Raw genomic sequence first — 25430 nt, forward strand, 5'->3', positions numbered from 1 at the left:
TGAATGGTGACACATAATGGTACCCCCCCCCCCGCAATGGTGATGAGTGTGAAAGGAATGGCTTGGGTATTGTAGGGATGCTTTATGGTGTTGGTGTGGGGTGGTGCCAACCTGGCGCATCATGTGGTAGCCAGGGTGCATAGCATCAAGTGAAGTAAATCTGGCTATGATGAAGCCGTCCCGGGCAGCAATGTGGTCGGGTGCTGATGCCCTCTGTCCTGTGCAGCATCAGGTGATTGTGGAGAAGTTTGGTGCTGCTGGTGTACCCAGTGATGCTAGTGTTGGGGCTGATCAAGGGCACCGATGCTGATGGAGTAGATGGCAGGTGAGGCTGAGATGACAGAAACAATCTATCAATGGTGGGAGAGGTTGTTCCAATGAGGTGATACTGGATAGAGAGTTTACTCCAAACAATTGCTAGCTGCATAAACCTCAATCTGACATCCGAATGCAGTAATGTGAATGGGAGCTTTTATAGACCATTTGCAGCTGTCAAGTTAGTATATCATCCCATGCTGACACAATACCCGACCTCCTTACCTGACGTGCTTTCCCCGAGCGCCGTGAACCTCATGGAAAAAGGTGTAAAAATAGTAAGTACCTGGTAAAATTGTGTTTAACAACCTTTTAAATTGCCTTTAATGAGCTTAATTGCCTGACCCGCCGCTTGGTGTCGGGTCTGTTCAACGCTGACAGACCCGACACTTGGGCGACCTAGCGTGGAGGTGGGCTTAAGGCGGGCCCCCGACCCCCTGTCAATCTTTTCTATTTTGACAGCTGACCCGCCTCCGATCCCACCCTCTCCGCATCGGCAAAATTCCGGCCTAAGTGACAAGAGACGCTGTCATTGTAATTTTCTTGAAATAGATTTTTGCACCTCATTCCTTTCCTTGTATACCTATTCAGATTAGTGTGTATAGTATTTCGGGCTACAGTTCAAACTTCAGTGACATGTTAATAACCTCATTATAAACTTTACAAGTGCTTAATTTGATACTTGAAGTAATTTCATTGCTGGATAATTAAATACGATTAAATGAATAATTTAAAATTAGTGGATCACTCATGGCACTTCTCGCAGGAAGTCAAAGAATATATTCTCTCTTGCCTTTCTCAGTTATCTTTGTCATTGATTTTCTTCTCTTTTTGTTCAGTTTCTCTCTCTGTCTTTCTCATCTTTCCTACTGTTATCTCATCTTTTGCTTCTCCCTCACCTTTGTCTTTTTTGGATGAGTGATCTGGCATTTTCTGCGGGGCACCAGATGGGGAATGGATCTAACCAAAGCTGCAAACTGGCTAGTTGTGGGTGCCTTTTGGGTCATGGGTAGGGAAAGGGATCCAGATGACAGCCTGCATTTCCATTGGAAAATATATGGTGGCTATCAGACTTGGGGAAGGAGATTGTAGGAACAGAGAGCAAGAGGCAGAAAAGCATGGGAGGCAGCAAGATAGAAAGGGAAAAGGCATGGGGCTGGAAACAAGTGTTTGGAGTGGGAAGGTGGGATGGGAGTCTTCAATTCTCCTTCCAGCCTCAGATTTGGGGAAGAAGTAAAGATAATTTGAGCTTAGAAGATTGAGTGGTGTTTTAATTGAGAACTTAATAATGATAAAGGGATTTGGTGGAGTGGATACAGATAAACGATTTCCTCTGGTGCGGGAATCCAGAACAAGGGGGCATAACTTGACATTAGAGCTAGGCCATTCAGAAGTGAAATCAGGAAGCATTTTTTTCCCCACACACAGCAATAGAAATCTGGAATTCTTTCCTTCTCTCTCTGCCCGCCCCGCCCAAAAAAAGGCTGTGGATACCGAGTCAATTGACATTTTTAAGACTGAACTCAATAGATTTTTGTTAGGTTCTGGTATCAAGAGATATGGAGAAGAGGTGAGTAAATGGAATTGATGTACAGATCAGCCATGATCTAATAGAATAGCGGAACAGGCTTGGCGGGGCTAAATGACCTATTCATATTCCTATGTAATGTGGACAGGAAATATTGCTAAGATTTATGCTAATATATATAGATTTGACATCCAGATCTGACATAGGTTAAGTTCAGTGAGGCTGCACTTGCAACAAAGCGCCTCATTCAACAGAAGCAAGAGTCTCAAAAAAGACACTTAATGCCACCCGTGTTCTGTCATGCGAAGTTCCACACCAGGAGGGCAATCTAGCTGAATTTACTCCCATAGTCTTCATGAGTAGAAGCATAAAGGGCCGTATATTCCGATCCCTCTGGGTGTGTAAGCGCTGTGTGCACACCCATAGAGACATCGGAAATGCCAGTTTCAGGCATGCCAAGCGCATGCGCTGAAAACCGGTATTTCCGATCTGTCAAGAACGCTCTTGACAGATCGGACACCTGCCCTAGAGAAGGGCCTCTGCGGGGGAAGAGTTCCGCTTTCTGCAGAACCTCCGCCCACAGAAAACCCTTAGAAATCTTACGCCTGGTAAAAGCAGGTGTATGGCCTGCTTTTACCAGCATAAGATTTGAAAAAAGTAAAAAAAAAAAAAATGTTTTCGCTCATTTAAAAATACTTTTTTTTTTAAAAAGTAAGTTTATTTTTAGCCCCGTAAAAAACTTTAATTATTTTTTTCACAAAATTAAATTTTTGTTTAAAATATTTAATTTATTGTAATTTCAACTCATTTTTAAAAGTGATTTTTTAAATATTTATTTAATGTTTTAGTGTTTTTGGGGTGATCTCCAGTCATATATTTGACAGGTCTATCTGTCAAGTGTATGAAGGGAGATTCCCTTCTTTGATTGGCTCCTCGTGACCCACGTGATCCCAGGGACACTTGCAAAGCGCATGCGTCTCTGGGATACGTGGGCCCTGCACATTTCGAGTGGGAGAAGCCCAGGAGCGGAAGTGTCCGGACTTCGGGAGCTCTCTGGTAAGTCCGTAGATTTTTTCCAGATCAGAGGCCTCCGATTGGAAAATATAGGAAGGAAGCAAGAATAGCAGGAAGCCTCTCATTGGAAAATACGGCCTATATGGTTATATTTCAATGACAAATGTTTCTTTAAAAGGTAGATCCTTGATGGCTGAGTTGGTAAATATACTGCCTCATGTGAAACTGAGACATACAGATAGGAAACTTCCCAGGTTCAATCCCTGCTATTTCAGTTCGCCAGTCTTAACCAGGGAAAGTAGGAGGCTACTACAATTAGCTTTGCCACTCCAATTGGCGTAAGCACTTATAAGCTAGGTATTGCATAGAATTACATAGAAACAGGCCATTTGGCCTAACTGGTCTGTACCAGTGTTTATGCTCCACAAGTCTCTTCCCACTCCATTCCCTTCTCCTTCATGTTTGCAATAAGCCTCCCCTTAAATATGGCAATGCTATCTGCTTCAACTAGTCCATGTGGCAGCGAGTTCCACAATCGCACCACTCTAGGCAAGTAATTAATCAGGATTTCTGCTCATGATCACTTTGTAGCAGGTAAGGACATTATTGTGATTCCCCCTACGCTTATTGTCTAGACTCCTGCATGAAGGGTGGCCACATGGTTAAGATTTCGCTGGGTGCCTGAAATCCTTGGAGCCAGCATGAACCAGCATTTTTAATGAGAAAATTAGAATATATTTTTTTCTTTTTTATAAGTGGTAAATTAATTCTCTCATACACTGACAAACTGTGTGTTTTACCTTTTGGAGGAGGGAGGAAGAAGCTGCAAAGAGGGAAAAAAAAGAAAAGAAAGGAATGCATCATGAAAAGTGCCTAATGAGCCGCCCCCATCCATCCTGACAGTATACATGAGCCATTCAGATTTGAACCTTTCTATTGGAGACCATCTGTCCAAAAAGACAAAGTGACGCTAGTCCCAGGGGTAGTCATTATAGATAGGTTTTGCTGCGTATTGATTATTAAATATGTTCCTGTTGAGGGCTGGGAGATGCTAGTTGAGACCACCAGAGACCCAGTAGTGCTTCCTTCTGCTTACTTATTGGAATGTGTTTAACTTGTTGCTTAAATGGAAATGTTCCATTTCCCCATAGAATCAGGAAGCCCATATCTACTGTAACATAGGCTTCTCCCCCCCCAACAATTAAAGCAAATTTGCCACAAAATTCTTTCCAGAGAAGTGCAGAATCATAATTAATGATTCTCCCTCCTACCCCCCTCACCCAAATGCACACTCTGTCACCGAATTTGCAAAATCATATTTTTTTCTCATAAATAATTGCCACATAAAATTTAAGAGGAAAAACATCCTTTGCTTGCTGTCTCTGAGCCAGACACTTAATAAGATGCAATCTATGTTCAGTAGGAATATTTGCATGCTCTTAATAATTACAGTGCAAAAACATGTGAATGTGACACAAATAGAATAAGCTATTATGTTAATAGGTGTCACAGAATACAAAGCCCCAGCGTGCCCAGCATTGCATTATTTGTATTACCATTGCAACGCTGTGTGAATAGCATTAATCCTTTGCAGCACTGTTCCTACTTGAGCCCATGACATGACAGTATAGCGTGCTACACCTACACTAGGCAGTTCATTGGTACTGATTACTTAAGAATGTAAAATCCATGGGAAAGCACATTTACTATGACTAACCCTTTGGGATATAATTGCTATTGAGAGCTTTTCACAATACATCTTTTTTTTGTTGTTCAGCTGCTTGCTGTGGCTTGCTGTGCTCTTAGATGGTAATCGGTGACTGAGTGGAGCAGATTGCATGTATTCTTAATTGTTGATTACACTGCAAATGGCTAAAGCCATGCACTGGCCAGTGAACGATGTGCTCTAGAGCTGACATTTGACTGGCAAGGAAGTACTTTCTTCCAAAACACTGATGTCAAACAGAATTTTCTTTAAAATGTAATGAAATATATCACATCTTATGTTTTTATGTCTTACACACCTAGAATGGTGACTCACGCGTAAGTGCGAGGAATCTTTTGCTGCCTGGCCCATGACTTTCATGATTTTAAGACATCTATTTGTTTCATACAGTGAAACCCCTTTACAATAGCAGTACATAGAAGAATGTCCTATTCTCAGTCAACCTCCATGCTGATTTGCACAAAACTTTAAAGCCTTTTCATAGTAAAACATTTTTTAAGGTGCCATATTTTTGCTCGGTCTTGCCATATAGGTCAATACTGCAGTATTTTTTGTAAGCATTTCTGGCACATAGTACTTTCTCCTCAAAATCAGGGAAACTCTACAGCCAGAAAATTCAAATTGTATAGACAGTTTTAAATACAATCTTGCACATGATTTGCAGCAAGCAGAAAATTCAAATTGGCTATTCTTACTAGTTCTAAAGTTGCGGAGGTCCAGGGAGCCAAAATTTGGAGTATTGCAATGTCAATGAATAGAAAAGTTTTAATCATTATTTCCTTTGAAAAGTGGAAATGCAGTGCTTCATAATTGATCAAATTTAGGCATATCCAATCTGAGTTTTTTTACTCATCAGTAGGTGGGGAGCAATAGTAAAGGAAGATGAGTGCAAAATGTGGAGTCAGAGAGGCTGAAGAACAGCAGTTCTGGCAGATCAGTGTAAAATGTGGAATCAGGAAGACCTGTGGAACTTCACCCAGCATGAGTCACCACCTTCAAGAAATAATCATGTGCTGGTCATCTATCATATATTAAAATTGTTGGATGGGTCACAATATTCCATTTCAAAATGCATGGAAAACCCATATGTCAACCGCTGATATGGATTTTTTCATTGTCAAAAGTGCCTTCATTTACTAGCAAAACCTGTTATGCCTGTATGTGATGATACATAGGTCTTTACAATGTTAAACATTGGACCGTATATTCCGATGCCTATGGTTTGTACGCGCTGTGTACACACCTGTAGGGACGTCGGAAATGCCAGTTTCAGGAGAGTTCCGCTTTCTGGAGAACCTCCGCCCGCAGAAAACCCTTAGAAATCTTACGTCTGGTAAAAGCAGGTGTATGGCCTGCTTTTACCAGCATAAGTGTTGAAAAAAGTTTTTAAAAAGTTGTTTTTCACTCATTTATCATTTAAAAATACTTTAAAAAAGCTAAGTTTATTTTTAGCCCTGTAAAAAACTTTAATTATTTTTTTCAAAAAATTTAACTTTTGTTTAAAATATTTAATTTAATGTAATTTGAACTCATTTTTAAAAAGTGATTTAAAAAAAAATTTTATTTAATGTTTTACTATGTTTTTGGGGTGATCTCCATTCATATATTTGACAGGTCTATCTGTCAAGTATATGAAGGGAGATTCCCTTCTCCTATTGGCTCCCCATGGCCCACATGATCCCAGGGACGCTTGCGAACTGCCTGTGCCTCTGGGATACATGGGCCCTGCGCATTTCGAGTTTGGAGAGGCCCAGGATCGGAAGTATATGCACCTCGGGAGCCCTCAGGTAAGTTTGTAGATTTTTCCAGATCGGAGGCATCCGCATGCAGGAAGCCTCCGATCGGAAAATACGGGCCATTATGTCACAATGTTGGATCCAAAAAACAGGAGCTGGCACAGTAAGTAGGACTGGTGAGTCAGAATGCATGTATGCACAGAAGCCCACTGGGTGTTTGTCCTCCAAATTATTTGTCGTGTATCCAAAACTATTTAAATTAGAGAACCGGAAGATGGAAAATAATGGTTTGAAGCTCCACATGGTTTTGCCAATTTGCTGCCAAACAGCTCCTGGATCACTCTCAATTACAGTGTCCCACTGTTTCTCCTCATCCCCATTATGAGAGCGTGCAAATTCCCCCCTCCTCCTTCCCTCCTCCTAAGTGAGGCTACTATGGCCCCTTCCTGCCAAGGAAGCTGAACAGGAACCTCAGCCCCACCTGCTAAGAAAGTCTCCTTCCCACCCACCTACCCTGCCCGCCCCCCCCCCCCCCGCAGAAGAGTTTGGCAGTCCTCCTTCATACCTGTAAAGAAAGTTTGTTGCACTGTCTCTTCCCCACCCACTCCCCCAAACAACATAAGAACATAAGAAATAGGAGCAGGAGTAGGCCAATCGGCCCCTCGAGCCTGCTCCACCATTCAATAAGATCATGGCTGATCTGATCCTAACCTCAAATCTTCTATCACTCTGCATCCACCCAAACCCATGTGATCTCCCGGGAGAGGCGAAAAACCAGATAAAGACCCAATGGCCAATTTGGGAGAAAAAAATCTGGGAAACTCCTCTCCGACCCATCTAGGCGATCGAAATTCTTCCAGGAGGTCACTCTGTCCCTATATTTTCTACAGTACTTACCTTCTGTAAAGGCGATCTCCACCCCAGCCAGGAACAGGAATAAAACCATCTCCTGAAATCTAACAGAATTAGAACACAGTAGGAGCAGAACAAGGCTACACGGCCCCTGGGCCCGCTCCACTACCCACAGGGCCATGACCATTCCGAACCCAGACTCATGTCCAATTTCTTGCCCGCTCCCCGTAACCCTTAATTCCCTTTACTTCTAGGAAACTATCTATTTCTGTTTTAAATTTATTTAATGATGTAGCTTCCACAGCTTTCTGGGGCAGCAAATTCCACAAACCTACCTCTGAGTGAAGAAGTTTCTCCTCATCTCAGTTTTGAATGAGCAGCCCCTTATTTTAAGATTATGCCCCCTAGTTCTAGTTTCACCCATCATTGGGAACATCCTCACCGCATCCACCCGATCAAGCCCCTTCACAATCTTATATGTTTCAATAAGATCGCCTCTCATTCTTCTGAACTCCAATGAGTAGAGTCCCAATCTACTCAACCTCTCCTCATATGACCACCCCCTCATCCCCGGGATTAACCGAGTGACCCTTCTTTGTACTGACTCGAGAGCAAGTATGTCTTTTCTTAAGTATGGACACCAAAACTGTATGCAGTATTCCAGGTGCGGCCTCACCAATACCTTGTACAACTGCAGCAATACCTCCCTGTTTTTATATTCCAACCCCCTAGCAATAAAAGCCAACATTCCATTGGCCTTCTTAATCACTTGCTGCACCTGCATACTAACTTTTTGAGTTTCGTGCACCAGGACCCCCAGATCCCTTTGTACTACAGTACTTTCCAGTTTCTTGCCATTAAGATAATAACTTGCTCTATGATTTTTCCTGCCAAAGTGCATAACCTCACACTTTCCAGTATTGTATTCCATCTGCCAAATCTCTGCCCACTTACTTAGCCTGTCTATGTCCCTTTGCAGGTTTTTTATGTCCTCCTCACTCACTACTTTCCGTCCCATCTTTGTATCATCTGCAAACTTTGATATGTTACACTCGGTCCCCTCCTCCAAATCGTTAATATAGATTGTAAAGAGTTGGGGACCCAGCACTGACCCCTGCGGAACACCACTAGTTACTGGTTGCCAATCTGAGAACGAACCATTTATCCCAACTCTCTGCTTTCTGTTAGAGAGCCAATCCTCCACCCACGCCAGAATATTACCCCCAATCCCGTGATTTTTTATCTTGAGCAATAATCTTTTGTGTGGCACCTTGTCAAATGCCTTTTGGAAGTCTAAATACACTACGTCCACTGGTTCCCCTTTATCCACCCTGTATGTTACTTCCTCAAAAAACTCAAGCAAATTTGTTAAACATGACTTCCCCTTCATGAAACCATGCTGAGTTTGCCCTATTAAATTATGTTTATCCAAATGTCCCGTTACTGTCTCCTTAATAATGGACTCTAACATTTTACCAACCACAGATGTTAGGCTAACAGGTCTATAGTTTCCAGCCTTCTGCCTACTACCCTTTTTAAATAAGGGTGTTACATTAGCAGTTTTCCAATCTGCCGGGACCTTTGCTGAGTCCAGTGAGTTTTGGAAAATTATTACCAATGCATCCACAATCCCTACCGCTACTTCCCTCAAGACCCTGGGATGCAAGCCATCAGGTCCAGGGGATTTATCCGCCTTGAGTCCCATTATTTTACCAGAGTCCCATTATTTTACCAAGTACCACTTCCTTAGTGATTTTAATCGTATTTAGTTCCTCCCCCCCCTAGAGCCCCCTGTTTGTCCAGTGTTGGGATATTCTTAGTGTCCTCTACTGTAAAGACTGATACAAAATAATTGTTCAGTGTTTTTGCCATCTCCATGTTTCCCACCATTAATTTCCCGGTCTCATCCTCTAAGGGACCAACATTTACTTTAGCCACCCTTTTTCTTGAGGATCCCTGATTATAATCGCTCAACCTTTGGTGGCCGTGCCTTCTGTTGCCTCGGCCCTAAGCTCTGGAATTCCCTGCTTAAACCTGTCCACCTCACTACCTCTCTTTCCTCCTTTAAGACGCTCCTTAAAACCTACCTCTTTGACCAAGCTTTTGGTCACCTGCCCTAATTTATCCTTATGTGGATCGGTGTCAAATTTTTTTGTCTTAAAATACTCCTGTGCAGCACTTTGGGACGTTTTACTACGTTAAAGGTGCTATATAAATACAAGTTGTTGTTGTAATCCAAGTTATCCATTAATGGACTACAGGAGGGATATGTTTTTTTTTCTCTCTCTCAGCACAGATTTCCTACCTGTCCTCCTTTTGATTTCTTGCTGGGTATAGTCCTACAGGCAACTGGCATCCTCCCCTACCATGCCTGAGTGCCCATTATTCATTTGTGAAGCTAGATAGTGAATGTTGCAGCTTATACAATCATTAGTGGGTGCGAAGAGTGCTTCACATAAACCTGATATTGTCTGCACCCACACACACACTTCCAGAAAGGCTTACCAGAAAGGGAATAGGTATTTCAGGCCCTAGTCGATTTTCCCCTCCCTAACCTAGGGCACTGAGGTTAATTGTAATACACCTGTCTGCCTCCTAGTTGAGATCAACTACCTGAGCGCAGTCTGAGGATTGAATCTGGGATTTTTTTCCTGTTCTATATGACTCACTTGCTCACTGAATAAACTCCCTGAGCTTTTGGGGAATGGAGGAGATTGCTTGATGCTTTACAGTATAGACACGTCAGGGGTAATTTTGTGGCATTGTGTTGCTAATTGCTGGAAGTGCCCAAATTGCTGATGTGCACTAGCAGCTCAAAGTCAGAACATTGCTCCCCTTGAGCCTTCTTGTAGCCAATAGTAGTTCCTTGGCAGTTTGAACAAAAGGAAGCTTGTTTTAATACTCTACAAGAGTTGTGCTTAGTATAATTAAAATACTGGATATTAGAAAATTATGAGATAATAAACACAACATATAGAACTATGGCAAATATTATTTGATAAAATTGAAAGATCTTGTTACATTTTTTTAAATCACTTGGAAAACTAAAAATAGTGTAAAATTGTTTTCCTTATGTTTTAAATTTTAGCTTTCACAGCTAAGATGCAAGACCTCAAATGGTTTCATCTCACTGGGTATTGGTGCAACTCTGAAAAGCAGCACTGATGAAAAGTTAAAATGTTTTAAAGATGCTTTTGCTGAAGGAATCATCAATAACTTTTTTAACCATGGACATTTTGCAGAAGGAATTTAATGATCTGTGTGCACTTTTTAAAATGTTTCCATTTGCATTTTTTGAAGTAATGGGAATATATTTTTGAGATTTAGGTGAGGAAAGAGTTTTTGAATTATATCTTCCCTTTCCCCTCCCCACTCCAGTTTTATGACCTACTGTCCTGATGCTAACTTATGCCGGGATATGGTTTTATAGGTGCTAGATACTCTCTAGTACCTCACTCAAATGGCCATACTTCATTTGTCTGCTTAGAAAGTGAGTGGTGACCAGGCATATGTGGAGATATTGTAGCTGAGCTTAATCCTAGTTGAGTGTTACCAATATTCACACGTACACTTTCCAGCAAAAGTTATGGAATAATAATCCGAAGTGGGATCTCAGGCCTTCATGGTCTGTGAAACTTGCAGCAACCTCCATTTATATAGTGCTTTTAAAGTAAGAAAACATCCCAAGGTGCTTCACAGGAATGTAATAAGACAAACATTGAAATCAAGTGTAAGGTGGAGATAATTGGGCAGGTGACTAAAAGCTTGGTCAGAGTTAAGTTTAAGGAGAGTCTTATCAGAAGAAGATAAAAGTGGAGAAGTTTAGGGAGGAAGTTCCAGAGCTTCGAGTTTAGACAGCTGAAGCACGGCCACCAATGTAGCGAAGGGAGTGGTGGGTGCACAAGCGTCCAGAGTTGGTCGAATGCGGAGTTTTTGGAGGGGTGTAGGGCCACAGGAGGTTAGAGATAGGATGGGCCGAGGTCATGGATGGATTTGAACTTCAATCTGAATTTTAAAATTGAGTCATTAGTGGACCGGGAGCCAATGTAGGTCAGCGAACACAGGTGATGGGTAAGCGGTATGGTGCAAGTTAGGATATGGACATTTAGAGCTTTGGATGAGCTGAAGTTTATGGAAGATAGGAGGCCAGCAGAGCATTGGAATAGTCAAGTCTGGAGATAATGAAAGCATGGATGAGGTTTCAGCAGCAGATAAGCTGAGGCAGGGACAGACACAGACAATGTTACAGAGTTGCATGGTCTTTGTGATGGAGAGGATATAGGGTTGAAAGCTCAGCTCAAGGTCAAGTAGGACGCAAAGGATGTGAACATTCTGCTTCAGTCTCAGACAGTGGCCAGGGATGGGGATAGATTCCATGGTGCGGGAACGGAGTTTGTGGCTGGGGCCAAAGACGATGACTTCAGTTTAATTGGAGGAAATCACAGCTCATCCAGGAATGGATACTGGACAAGTAGTCTGACAATACAGGCAGTGGAGGGGTCCAGCGAGGTGATAGTTAGGGTGAGCTGGGTGTCATCAGTGTACACGTGGAACCTGATGTCATATCTTTAGGTGATGTGGCCAAGGGGCAACATGTAGATGAGAAATAGAAGGGGGCTAAATATAGATTCTTGAGACTTCAGAGGTAACAATGTGAGGGCAAGAAGAGAAGCCATTCCAGGAAATTCTCTGGTTCCGACTGGATAGGTAAGAGTGGAACCAGGCGAATTCAGTCCCACCCAGCTGTACATCGGAAGAGAAGTGTTGGAGGTGGATGATGTGGTCAATCGTGTCGAAGTCTGCAGAGCGGTCGAGAAGGATCAGGAGGGATAGTGCACCATGATCACAGTCAGAGAATGTAATTTGTGACTTTGATTAGGGCCGTGTCAGTGGTGTGGCAGGGGCAGAAACCTGATTGGAGGTTTAAACATGGAGCTGTGGGAAAGATAGATACAGATTTGGGAGGAGACAATTTTCAAAAACTTTGGAGAGGAAAGGGAGATTGCAGATAGTGCAGTGGTTTGCAAGGACAAAAGGGTCAAGGGTTACACAGTCGGTGTTGTACTTAACAGCTGGACATCAAAAAGTGCAAAAGAGTGTTTTATGAAAGAGGCAGCCAAAACCTCAATAAACCTCTGCTTATGATAGTCTTTAATTACATTATTTAATCACACAATTTGTTTCTTGCAGGCTTCCGAAAAATTAGCTTGGATGATCTGCGTAAAGCCTACATTGTAAAAGATGTACAGCAGTATATCCTATATCGTCTGGACCAGGAGGAAGCATTGAGACAGCATCTGACGAAAGAAACAGCTGAAATGTTGAACCAGCTCCATATTAAAAGCAGTGGCTGTTTCCTTTATCTCGAACGTGTCCTTGATGGCGTGGTGGAAAGTTTTATTATGCTGCGAGAGATCAGGGATATTCCAGGAACACTGAACGGACTCTATCTCTGGCTGTGTCAGAGGCTTTTCGTGCGAAAACAGTTTGCAAAAGTGCAGCCTATTCTAAATGTAATTTTGGCTGCTTGTAGGCCATTGACTACTTTGGAATTGTATCATGCAGTCTGGACAAAAAATATGACCATGACGATTGAAGAATTTCAGCGGAAATTAGATATATTATCAAAGGTTCTTGTAGATGGCTTGGGAAGCACTAAAATTCTGTTTCATTACAGTTTTGCAGAGTGGTTGCTTGATGTGAAGCACTGCACACAGAAATACTTGTGTAATGCAGCAGAGGGCCACAGGATGCTGGCTATGAGTTACACATGTCGTGCAAAAGAGCTCTCCCCTTTGGAGGTACAGGAGTTTGCACTGCACCTGCTTAATTCTAACTTGCAGCTGGAGCCACATCACTTGGCTTTGTGGATGATCTGGAACAGCACGCCTGTGAAAGGAGCTTTGTCGACAATGATTCCTAAAGAGCAGGAAATACTACAGCTTTTAGTAAAGGCAGGAGCTCATGTGAACAGTGACGATGACCGCACATCATGTATTGTACGGCAGGCGCTGGAGAGGGAGGACTCCATTCGAACTCTACTAGATAATGGTGCTTCTGTTAACCAGAGCGACTCTAATGGAAGAACATTGTTGGGTAGTGCAGCCTACAGTGGCAATTTGGATGTAGTTAACCTACTGATATCTAGGGACGCTGATCTGGAAATTGAGGATAATCATGGGCAAACGGCACTTACACTTGCTGCAAGGCAGGGTCATACCAAGGTTGTTAATTGCCTCATTGGACATGGTGCTAACATAAATCATACTGATCAAGATGGATGGACAGCATTAAGGTCGGCAGCTTGGGGAGGGCATACGGAGGTGGTATCTGCACTTCTCTATGCTGGAGCTAAGGTGGATTGTGCAGATGCAGACAGTCGAACTGCTCTCAGGGCTGCAGCATGGGGAGGACACGAGGACATTGTTCTAAATCTGCTTCAGCATGGAGCAGATGTTAACAAAGCAGATAATGAAGGAAGGACTGCACTTATTGCAGCAGCATACATGGGGCATAGAGAGATAGTAGAACACCTGGTAGACCATGGTGCTGAGATAAATCATGAAGATGTGGACGGAAGGACAGCCCTGTCAGTAGCTGCGCTGTGCGTCCCTGCAAGCAAAGGTCATGCATCAGTGGTTAGCTTGCTGATTGACCGAGGAGCAGAAGTTGACCATTGTGACAAAGATGGTATGACTCCACTGTTAGTAGCAGCCTACGAAGGTCACGTGGACGTTGTCGATTTGCTTCTTGAAGGAGGGGCGGATGTGGATCACACAGATAACAATGGTCGTACTCCTCTTCTGGCTGCCGCATCCATGGGCCATGCATCTGTTGTAAACACCTTGTTGTTTTGGGGCGCAGCTGTAGATACCATTGATAGTGAAGGAAGAACAGTACTGAGTATAGCCTCAGCACAAGGGAATGTAGAAGTGGTGCGTACTCTGCTGGACAGAGGACTAGATGAGAATCATAGGGATGATGCTGGTTGGACTCCATTGCATATGTCAGCATTTGAGGGTCACCGACTAGTATGCGAAGCACTTATTGAACAAGGTGCTAGAACTAATGAGGTGGACAATGATGGTCGAATCCCTTTAATACTGGCAGGTCAGGAGGGGCATTATGACTGTGTGCAGGTTATGCTTGAAAACAAATCAAACGTGGATCAGAGAGGCTATGATGGTAGGAATGCATTACGAGTTGCATCGTTAGAAGGTCATCGCGATATAGTTGAACTGCTCTTGAGCCATAGTGCTGATGTGAATTGCAAGGATGCTGACAGCCGGCCAACACTGTACATCCTGGCACTTGAAAATCAACTAGCAATGGCTGAGTATTTGCTAGAAAATGGAGCAAATGTAGAAAGCACAGATGCAGAGGGGAGAACTGCTCTGCATGTCTCCTGCTGGCAGGGGCACTTGGAAATGGCCCAACTTTTGATAAATTACCATGCTGATGTCAATTCCGCTGACAATGAGAAGCGGTCAGCTTTGCAGTCTTCTGCATGGCAAGGGCACATGAAGGTTGTACAGTTGCTGATTGACCACGGAGCATTGGTAGATCACACATGCAACCAGGGTGCTACTGCTCTTTGCATTGCAGCCCAGGAAGGGCACGTGGATGTTGTTCAGACATTGTTGGAACATGGTGCTGATCCGAACCACGCAGACCAATTTGGACGCACGGCAATGAGAGTTGCAGCAAAAGGTGGCCATACGCAGATTATAAAGTTATTGGAAAAGTATGGGGCCTCCAGTCTAAATGGATGTAGCCCTTCTCCAGTTCACACAATGGAACAGGCAGCCCCTCAGTCTGTCACTGTGAAAATGCAGTCCTTGACAATTAAATCAAATAGCTCTGGCAGCACTGGTGGAGATCTGCAGTCTGCCATGCGTGGTTTCTCTAATGGCCCTCAACACCCTTTCAGTTCACCCTCTGAATCTCCAGATTCAACAGTTGATCGGCAGAAGTCCTCACTGTCCAATAATTCACTAAAGAGTTCCAAAAACTCCTCTCTTCGCACAACATCGTCCACAGCAACAGCCCAGACTGTACCTATGGACAGTTTCCATGGCATGTCCTTCACAGAACAGATACAGCAGCATTCTTTGCCACGCAGTCGAAGCAGGCAGTCTATTGTATCTCCATCATCTACGACACGTTCCATAGGACAATATGTTGGTTCCCCAACTAGTGAATACGAATGGGGACAAATGAAGCCCAATGTGAGATCTAGTAAAAGCAGCAAAACTGGACACATTGAACTCAGTGAAGGTTCTACCAAAACTGGTTCATCTGGGAAGAGATCAGCCCAGAACAAGCAAAACAGCTCCTCTCAGCCGAAGGTTTTGGAATATGAAATGACACAACTAGACAAACGAACAGCCATAAATAAAATGGTACAGAATAATGCAGTGTCACTAAAACAAGCACCACCTGAACCACAATGTAAAATCCTGATTCCACACAGTCCACAGGAAACTACAAGGGCTCAGCAACAGTTCTTAATTCAGCAGCACGGGGAGCAAAAGAAAAGAAATGGAATAATGACAAATCCAAATTATTTGCAAGGGAACCCCGTTTTCCTGGGCAGGGTTGCTGTTCCAAGGAGTGGACAGGAGAGAGGACATACTGAATGTTTGGAAGGTTATCCATTAACAGAGACTGAACTGAGTCTGAAGCAAGCCCTAAAACTGCAGATTGAAGGGACAGACCCTAGCTTTAACTACAAGAAGGAGACACCATTGTAGCAGGTACTGTATAGCTCATTTGTGTGCAACTCTTAACACATGCAAGTATTTATGTTGTGACATCTTTACAGTGTTGTATATTCAACTTTCCTATGGTAAGGTTCAACATCTTTTTAAGTGTGGTTTGATCTATTACATGAACCAGCTCTACACATAGTAACAGTACTGAGCAGATTCTCTTGTACCTAGGTCCAGATCACTTTGATATTGCTGTAACTGACTCCCCGATAGAAGACTATCTCAATCTGAAGCAAGTCATATCATGGGAAGGTAGTAATTCCAGCATAAGGGGCACTTTTTCAGCTTAAATGCCTAAGGGGTAATCTGGTGGAGCAGATCATCCACCCTCCCAACCAATTTTCATTCTATAACCGACAAGTAAAATTGACAGGAAGAGCTGTCAAAACTATAAATACTATAAGCCTGAAAACACCACTAAAACTTCAAATATTTTTTTTTTTAATCACATTTTTAAAATAACTATAAATTACATAGAATAACTATTTTAAACAATAATTTAAATTTTTGAAAAAATTAATTACATTTTCTAAGGGCTAAAAATAAACTTACCTTTCTTTAAAGTATTTAAAAATAATAAACCTGTGGAAAAAATGTTTTAATTTTTACATGTGTAACTCCTGGAGACTTACCCTCCCGGAGAAACCTGCAAAAAAAAATGTAAGTTCCATGCGCACGCGCTGCCTCTCCAGCGTACGCGTTCGACCTCTGAACCCCTTCCTTTAAGGGAACGGAAGTTCCGGTTTCCCACGCATGTGCAGTGCATGCACGAAACCGGCACTTCCGTTGGGCCTACGGGTGAGTACCCCGTGCGTACTCACCCATGGAGACCCGAATTTCTGGGCCATTATGTTTAAACTGATACACCATGCACTGGCTTCACAATTAAATACTTGCTTTTCTAAAAAAAAAGATTTATTTTCCATTAAAGCTCGAGACTAGAAGATTTGAAAGAAGTATTGAGCTTTGGAGGGTAACTCTTGGGAAATTGTAGGAACTTGAGTATGTAGGTTGAACACAGGTTGAACTATTCGGCAGCAAATAAAATAACTAAATTCAGCACTGGTGGATGTTCCACATTGTTTACAACTGAGGCATGATTATTCATCCTTCCATATCAATGCTGGTACTAAAGCTGCCATAGTTAAACATAGAAACATAGAAGATAGGAGTAGGCCATTCGGCCCTTCGAGCCTGCTCCGCCATTCAATGAGATCATGGCTGATCATCCAAATTCAGTACCCTGTCCCTGCCTTCTCCCCATATCCCTTGATCCCTTTAGCCTTAAGAAATATATCCAAACTCTTTCTTGAATATATTTAATGAACTGGCCTCCACCACCCTCTGTGGCAGAGAATTCCACAGGTTCACCACTCTCTGGGTGAAGAAATTCCTCCTCATTTCAGTCCTAAATGGCTTACCCCTTATCCTTAGACTATGACCCCTGGTTCTGGACTCCCCGGCTCAGAAACATCCTTCCTGCATCTAGTCTGTCCAGGCCTGACAGAATTTTATAGGTTTCGATGAGATCCCTTCTCAATCTTCTAAACTCCAGTGAGTATAAGCCCAATCGACACAATCTCTCCTCATACGTCATTCCTGCCATCCCAGGTATCAGCCTGGTGAATCTTCGCTGCACTCCTTCCATGGCAAGAACGTCCTTCCTCAGGTAAGGTGACCAAAACTGCACACAATACTCAAGGTGCAGTCTCACCAAGACCCTGTACAACTGTAGCAAGACATCCTTGTTCTTGTACTCGAACCCTCTTGCTACGAAGGCCAACATACCATTTGCCTTCTTAACCGCCTGCTGCACCTGCATGCTTACCTTCAGCGACTGGTGCACAAGAACACCCAGGTCTCTTTGCACTTCCCCTTCTCCCAATCTATTGCCATTCAAATAATAATCTGCCTTCCTGTTTTTGCCACCAAAGTGGATAACTTCACATTTATCCACATTATAGTGCATTTGCCATGTTTCTGCCCAATCATCCAACCTGTCCAAATCGTACTGGAGTTTCACGACATCCTCCTCACAGCTTACCCTCCCACCCAGCTTTGTGTCGTCTGCAAATTTGGAGATATTACATCCAATTCCCTCGTCCAGATCATTAATATACAGAGAATGGACTGGTTGTTCTGAAAGATTTGGTCTTAAAGTTTCCAGATACATTTAAAAAGAAAATCATCCATTTTGAAAGAATGTTTTGTAAGTGCTGTTGGCAGCAAGGGAAGAAATTAAACTATTGTATGGCGGAGGGTTGCAGTTTAATATTTTCTTGTAAAGTAATTTATCATGGAGACTTTTGAGTGACCCCATTCATCGGAAGAGCAGTGAGCCTGCCTGTCTAATGAACTTCACCAGAGACCCAACCAGTTTTCATAGCCAAGCCTCATTTGAAAGTCAGCGAATTTTGGGGGCTGAGAGGGAAAACCTGGTGGCTCCTCAGTGGAACCGAACATGCAGAATGGTATTAAAGGGGAGGGACGACTAATGCCAGGGAGGGTCCATCGGGCAGCAAGACTTTTGTGGGGCAAGGAAAAACATTCATGCCCCTGAACTCTCAAACATCCTTTAGAAAACTTTCCTGGAGCACTTTCAGCAAGGCTTTATGCTGATTTAGCCACTTTACGTTCAGACCCACGGGCGGGACTTAGCGAGTACACTACACATTATGTTGTGTAAATTGTGTGTAGATCCTATATGTCATGTGACCCTAATTTGTTGTGGGCGGGAACACTGGACATCTATTTCTCGACCCGCTCCAGGATCACGGCAGGCCGAATGTTGGCAGGATCAGGGCATTAAGTCCTCCACTGTGATTTTGTTCATGCCAAAAACTGGCCCCATAGACAGAAGCAAAATGGAACTATTAATACCGTTATCATGTACAGGGTTGTAGGATCTAAATTAGTTTACCTCTACATTTGGAGTATTGGCCTGGATTTTGCTCTGTGGCAAAGGAATGGCGCTCACCGTTCACCTTGCTGACAGCTGCCTACTGACTTTTTGCGGGCTTGTCAGCAGAGATTTCCTCTAATCCGGCGTCTTTTCCAGCAGGGCGTCCTCTACAGGGGATCTGTGGCAGCTGTGATCAGGTCAAAAAACAGCAAGGCTCTTCAACCAATCAAATTGAAGAATCCTCACTGAGACCTTCAGAGTCCAAACCTGAAAGTATAAAGCAGGAAATGTAATTTAGATTTAAATGATGTACAGAAAGCGAAATAAAGATTGGGAAATACAGATGGGATTAAGGGGGAGAGATAAAAGAAACAGACAGAAAAAGTTTTAAAAAAAAAAAAAATTTTTTTAATTATTTAAAAAAAGAAATCTCCAACACTATTTTTCTTCTGAGGGAATGAGACTCCACACGTGTAAAATTAATTTTTCAGGGCCAGAGAGCTTGTTCAGCAGTAATTATCACTATCATGCCGTTAAAAACTCAATTACTCCTTCATGCACCGGCAAATGTTCCCTCTATGCTGCGCGGCCGCACAGTAATGGGAAAGGTCCTGCGCAGGCCACTCACTGGCTTTGCCATTGTAAATACCGCGCATGCATGGAAATTTAAAGGGACCGTGCACTAAAAGAAACAGGCCGCATGGAACAAACCGCAGCTTACAGGCAACATTGACACCAGCCCTAACTTTTTCAGCCGTTGTTAGTGCAGAACTAGTGGGCAATTACAGCAAGTTCACGCTGTTGCAGTCATTTCAATGCCATGTCTATCGGTGAGGACTGCAACAGCGCACCCTGTGGAGGAGCAGGGTATCTCTGACAGCAACTCCTGGATTTCCGCATTTAACTACGCGTGCGCGTACTCCAGAAGTTGTTGTCGGGTTTCCTCCATTATAACGGTGAGCGGCGATAGCCTCTCCATTATACTCGATGCAAATTCCGGGCCATTATGATGTAAAAACATTTAATAGCAAAGATATTTTTGAATAAAATGTTTCATTCTCACTTTTCTGAAAGACAAATGTTTATCCGACATTAAATGTAAACAGGTGAAGTGAGAGACAGCAGTTTTAGGTGCTTTGCTTTATATTGGCAACCATTGATATAACCACTGTTTTCAATTTGTGTTGAAGGAAAAAAGGTGGGCTCATTTTGTGTTAGTATTGAGTTCAAATTCTTGAGGGTGAAAAGATGCACTAGCGAAAATTAATGTATTGCCATATATTTTAAATGGGTAGATGACGATGATTGGCAAGTATCTGTTGAATGTAGCTCTTTGTTCAATGCATAGCACAAATGATAAAACAAAGCTGGGTCAATATTCTAGAATTCTCTATCATTGTGGAAGCACCATGTCCACAAGGTCTGTCGTGGTTCGGAGAAAGTCTGCCACCACCTTCTCCAGGCAACTAGGAATGGGCAATAAATGCAGCCTTGCCAGCATCATCCATGTCCCAAGAGCCAATTTAAATAAAGGTCTATAAATCTATCATTAACCAGAAGATATTACTGAAAGAGTGCATTAAGGGAAACAATTACTATCATCTTATTCTGACTGATTAAATTCAAGAGAAATTTTCAACAACTATTAAAAGTCCTGCTTTCTTAAATCTTCAGATTCCATTGGCACGATGGTCTCTGATTTTAATTTTGTTGTGTACATTTAGTTTATATATACATATGATTAGAGATGATGGCCAATTCATGGTTTAAAATCCAATTTCTGTTCGTGAGTTCCATCTTTTGAGTTAGATTTAGTGCAATTGTGTTTGACCCAACAACTCCCATGGGAGAAGATGAATCGCTGGAGCTGATAACCATGTAGAAAAGATTAATTGGATTTGCTTAAGTGGTTAGAGAAATAAACCTCTCCACAGACTAGTCTATCACAAATCTGCATCATTATGGTTATCATAACACCAATATGTTGTATTAATAAGTGTTGAGTCTACTTTCTGTTGACTGAGTTAGTTAATTTGCTGCTCTGCGGAATTGGGCCATAAAGACCAAGAAGACCCCAAGTTTGATACTGGGTCTATGAATCAGCTCATCTCAACTGCTGTAGCAGTGACCTTAGGTTAGATTGGGGGAAAAAAAGCCAGTGTTTCACTTCTGGAGACTGGCCAATGAATACTACTGGAAATTGTGTGTGTTAATGTTGGTTGAGGACCAGACCAGACTTGGTTGTGATGCCTCCATGTCAAATAGCTTGCTGATTCACAACCTACGCTCACATGAAGAATAGACATTTGGGCAACGTACCAGTGAATGACTGCGACACTCTCCAGAGCGGAGGTTAGAAAATTGCAGAGGGTGGGGATTTAATTACTGCTGCTTCATTTAACCGCAAAAACTACATGGTAACTTACACGAATTCAAGAAAATCCTGGTATTAATGTATTTAAATCTAAGCATTGTTTATTTTTTTTCCAGACAAACTGTTATGGATTTCAATGAAGTGCAGCATTTAATTCCCATCATACTTTGCTGCCAGTACCCCAAAGGTACTGAAACAACTGCAGCCTCAGTGGAACACCGGCCTGGTTTTGAAGAAGTCACCCGATATCAGTCTTGAAAGCACATTCACTCCATGAAAGCAGCAGAGAAATGTTACTACTACTTAGACGTTTCATGCAAAACAACTACTCTGCCTATGTTTAAGACTGTCTTTAAGTGTAACCATCTATATGCTTTATATATTTGTTTGTGTACTTTGTATTTTCATAAAGACAAAACAGTTTATTACACCCCAACAGTTATAGTTATTTTATGATGCAGTGGGGAGAATTCAGCATACAGAATGTGAAATTAGAACTTGGTCAAGGTCGGCAAAAGATTGAGACTCTGTGAGCAAGCAAGGCATTGCTCATGACCTAGGACTACAGATGTGATCTGAAGACTGTGGTAAAATATACCCCACTTATCGCTATGGACTTGGATCTGCATTTGTAGAATGAGTGTGCGTGGAGCTTTTTTTCCCCGGCCTCCCCTTAAATTGTGACTTTACAGAGTCATTTGTCATCCATATAAAAATGAAAATGAGTTTGGAACTGAGTTGATCTAATATTTATTTTGTTTTCTGTTCTGCAGTGTTGTATTCATAAACACATACAAAAAAGGGTGACTTCAAGTTGAGTACGATTTTGGGAGGGAGATTCTTTTGTCCTTTGTTATTGAAAGTTGGATGCACAAAATGTAATGGAGTGCAAGAACACAGTGATTTCTGTGTGTGTGGTTTTCTTTCCCATTGGAAGAAAGGGACAGGAGGCACCCAGCTACGTAACATTTGTCACAGAAAAGATGATTGCTTGCTGTATGTTTGTGTCTTTTTGTGTAAAAAAAATGTTGTCACGTGTAAGGTGTTGAAGGTATAGTTGGCAGGACTACTGTGGTGTAGTGCATGTTCATACTTAGACAAGGAGCTGATTCCAAGGCCAGATCAATTTATGTTCTGTATGCAAGTTTAAGGTGTAGCCTGTTGTGGGAAAAGTTAGAGAAGCTTGTATTCCAACACAGTATTTTTGTCCCTGTGGGACTATTGTCTGTGATTGACAGATTAAGATAAAAGACTGCAGTTTCAGATTTTGAAAGTGTTGACTTTGCCACTGCAGGCTTGATCATGTGTCATTGCATCGCAGAATTCAAAACCGAGCCCCAGGTACAGTGCAGCAGTAATAAACAGGCAGAGCTTCACTGTGGACAGGGTTTGTGTTTTATTACACAAGCGGAGTGTGTTTGAAGTTTCAAATAATCCCTGCGGCCTTTCTTGTTAATTAGGTTTTACAAATACCTTTCTTATTACCATACTGGTTAGACAATAGTCACAGCTTGTTTCATAAGGTGCTAAGATTTTCAGAGAGATTGTCTCCATTTGGAGTAATGTGAGTTAATATTTTGGTTTAAACTCATTAGAAATATCATTTGTTTAATGTCTCTGCAATGTAAATACTGTAAAGAGAAAATTCCCAGACCTGTGTCACGAGCAAGTATTACTTTCAGAGTCTATATTTCAAATCCCCAAGGAATGGGATGGGTTGGGGGGTGGGGATTGAATCGTTTGAAGCATGAAAACTTGAGGAATCAAAAAATGACATCTGTTCTTGTCTTGGGCCTGTTGACTGGAGCTTGACCCTGAATCTCTGGTTTAGCTGTATACTCGCCTATTTGATTCTAAACTGAAAATGTCCAAAGTAATTCATTCATTCAGTTGAAAGAAAAGCAACTGAAGAGGAGTGCAAGTGGCTTTGTGCCCTCTAAACATACAATCCTATCTTTAATTCCAGGCAGTATTTGAATTCTGTATGTTTCTATTTTTTTTAATCAGTTTTGTTTTGCTATGCAAATCTATTTTGTTTATTCAAATAGTCACTTAACTGCATTTCAGTTAGTTAGATTTACACTTAAATCATTTGTTTTTTGTATTTGGTTGTAAATAGCTTTAATGTACATTGAATTTTGCATTGTAAGATTTTATTTTATTTCTTGTATTATATTGAGCAAAAATTCCTTATGTATAGTAAAGTGCTTAATAAATATATTTGCTTTTCAGCAGATTGACTTTAATTTAACAACTACAGTATTGTGGCTTAAATAGTCATGTGGATTTGTTTGAGAAGAATGAAGTAAAAAAAAATTCTGTTGGGCAAAAAACCATAAGAATCGTTAATTGTCTGATTGGAGTGAGAGTCTTGCCCTTCTAAAAATCAAACTGTTACAATTAATTATGATTTGCCAGCCTTTATCCTGATGCTATCATGTGGAGAGTAGTGTACTAGTCAAAGAGTGACTGAAGCAAATAGTGTGAGGAAACTTGAGTTACCATGTAGTTGATTCAGAATTTTCTCTGTTTATGACCCTCTCCACTAATATTATTTCAGCTCTCTAACAGCCAACCTCCATTTCTCCCAATAACTTTAAAGTTGATAATTATTTGAAACTGCTTAAAGTTAAAAATAAACTGATAGTACACCCATGGTGCTGCTCATGATGAGTCTGCTGCTGACTGGGGAAAAGAGGAGAATTTCCGTGGGGTTCCTCTGATCCTCCCGCTGTAGTTTCAGCTGAAACCTTGGCCAATTTTAGCTGTTTACCTTGTTTCTCCAGGGGTTTCCTCCATTTCTGCACAAGTTACAGCAGTAGATTGGGAGAACCCATATGAAAATACCAGCTGATGTTTGTGTCATATTAATTGTATTGCTGTAAACTCTCTGGGTCTGTGTCTCTTTCTTCCTCAAAGAATTGATTGATTTATTTTGTGATCTTTTTATCACTGTGTCTCTTTGTACCCCAGTCTCTCTCTCTCTGTGATGGTAATCTCTCTCTCTCCATTTATTTCTGTCCTCAATTCTGTGCTCTGCATTCTCTCTCTCTGCCTCCCTAATGTATCTATAGCTGTTCCACCTCCCAGTGTCTCTTTCTCTGGCCCTCAAATTATTATCTCCATTTCTCTCTCCAGGCCCTGGAGAGCACCAGTGATGAGAACGAATGGCTTGAGAGTCAGTCACACTTCAGCAGAGTATAGTTGGCCTGATGCAGTGCTGACTTAAATCTTCCAATGCCCTAAAATTCATTGGGGTGGAAGAGGTTTGATTGTAGCGAGTTAATCTTACCTCTCCTGACTCCCGAAGGTTCTTCAGTGATGGGTTGGGATGAGCTTCATCTGATGAAATGTTGCAACCTATTCAGCAGTTTTAATGTACAATATGGTTGTGCTTTATGAAAAATCATCAAGTTTGTGGAATTTGTAAGATCTGAGCAACGATAAGAAACACTGTCTGGTAGGGTGGAGCTAGCTAAGCATAAAGTTTAAAACCATTTCTCAGCAACAGTTTGGAATGTCTCCGAACCAAGAACCTGTACTTGTGCTATATAAATTGACCAAAAATGTTCTTTTATTCAGACTACTATTTGTTTAATGAGATGATCTGTAAACTGTGCAGTTCTTCCTTTAATTGTTTGTTTAGAAAATTGTACATTTTTAAGTGCTATAAATATCCAAACCTGGAATAGAATCCTCTGTCTACTAGTCAGTTACCTGTCTGAGCCTGTTGTGGGAATGGTAACATAGTGGTAATGTTACTGGACTAGTAATCCAGAGGCCTGGACTAATAATCTGGATACAAGAGTTCAAATCCCACTATGGCAGCTGCGGAATTTAAATTCAGTTAAATAAATCCGTTTTTTTTAAAGTTGGTGACCCGGATTGTCGTAAAAACCCATCTGGTTCATTAATGTCCTTTAGGGAAGGAAATCTGCCGTCCTTACCCAGTCTGACCTATATGTGACTCCAGCAATGTGGTTGACTCTTAACTGTCTTCTGAAATGGCCTAGCAAGGGCAATTAGGGGCAATAAATGCTGGCATTGCTAGCCTACATCTCATGAATTAAAAAAAATTCTACTTTTGGAACTGAGTCAGTATTGTCTGCATAAGTGTGTTGTATCTTCATCTATTTTTTAATAGTTTTTGTTTTTATTATATATATTTTATTTTTAAATTCATTTCTACATTATTTTGATGAAATTAAAGTT

The 25430-nt window shown here is 41.8% G+C and overlaps 1 protein-coding gene across 1 annotated transcript in view; it reads left to right on the forward strand.

The window, feature by feature from the left end:
* The window catches only part of ankrd50 (ankyrin repeat domain 50), a 170309-nt gene extending 145397 nt beyond the window's left edge, over positions 1–24912 (forward strand). The window contains exons 3-4 of the mRNA XM_086009535.1: positions 12362–15927; positions 21335–24912. Coding sequence (XP_085865661.1) covers positions 12362–15924 — 3563 coding nt within the window. The 3' untranslated portion in view covers positions 15925–15927; positions 21335–24912. The remainder of the gene's footprint in view (positions 1–12361; positions 15928–21334) is intronic.
* Positions 24913–25430: the final 518 nt, after the last annotated feature.

Source organism: Somniosus microcephalus, chromosome 2, assembly GCF_052327205.1.
Source record: "Somniosus microcephalus isolate GS21.2 chromosome 2, FLI_Smic_1.0, whole genome shotgun sequence".
Taxonomy (NCBI): domain Eukaryota; kingdom Metazoa; phylum Chordata; class Chondrichthyes; order Squaliformes; family Somniosidae; genus Somniosus; species Somniosus microcephalus.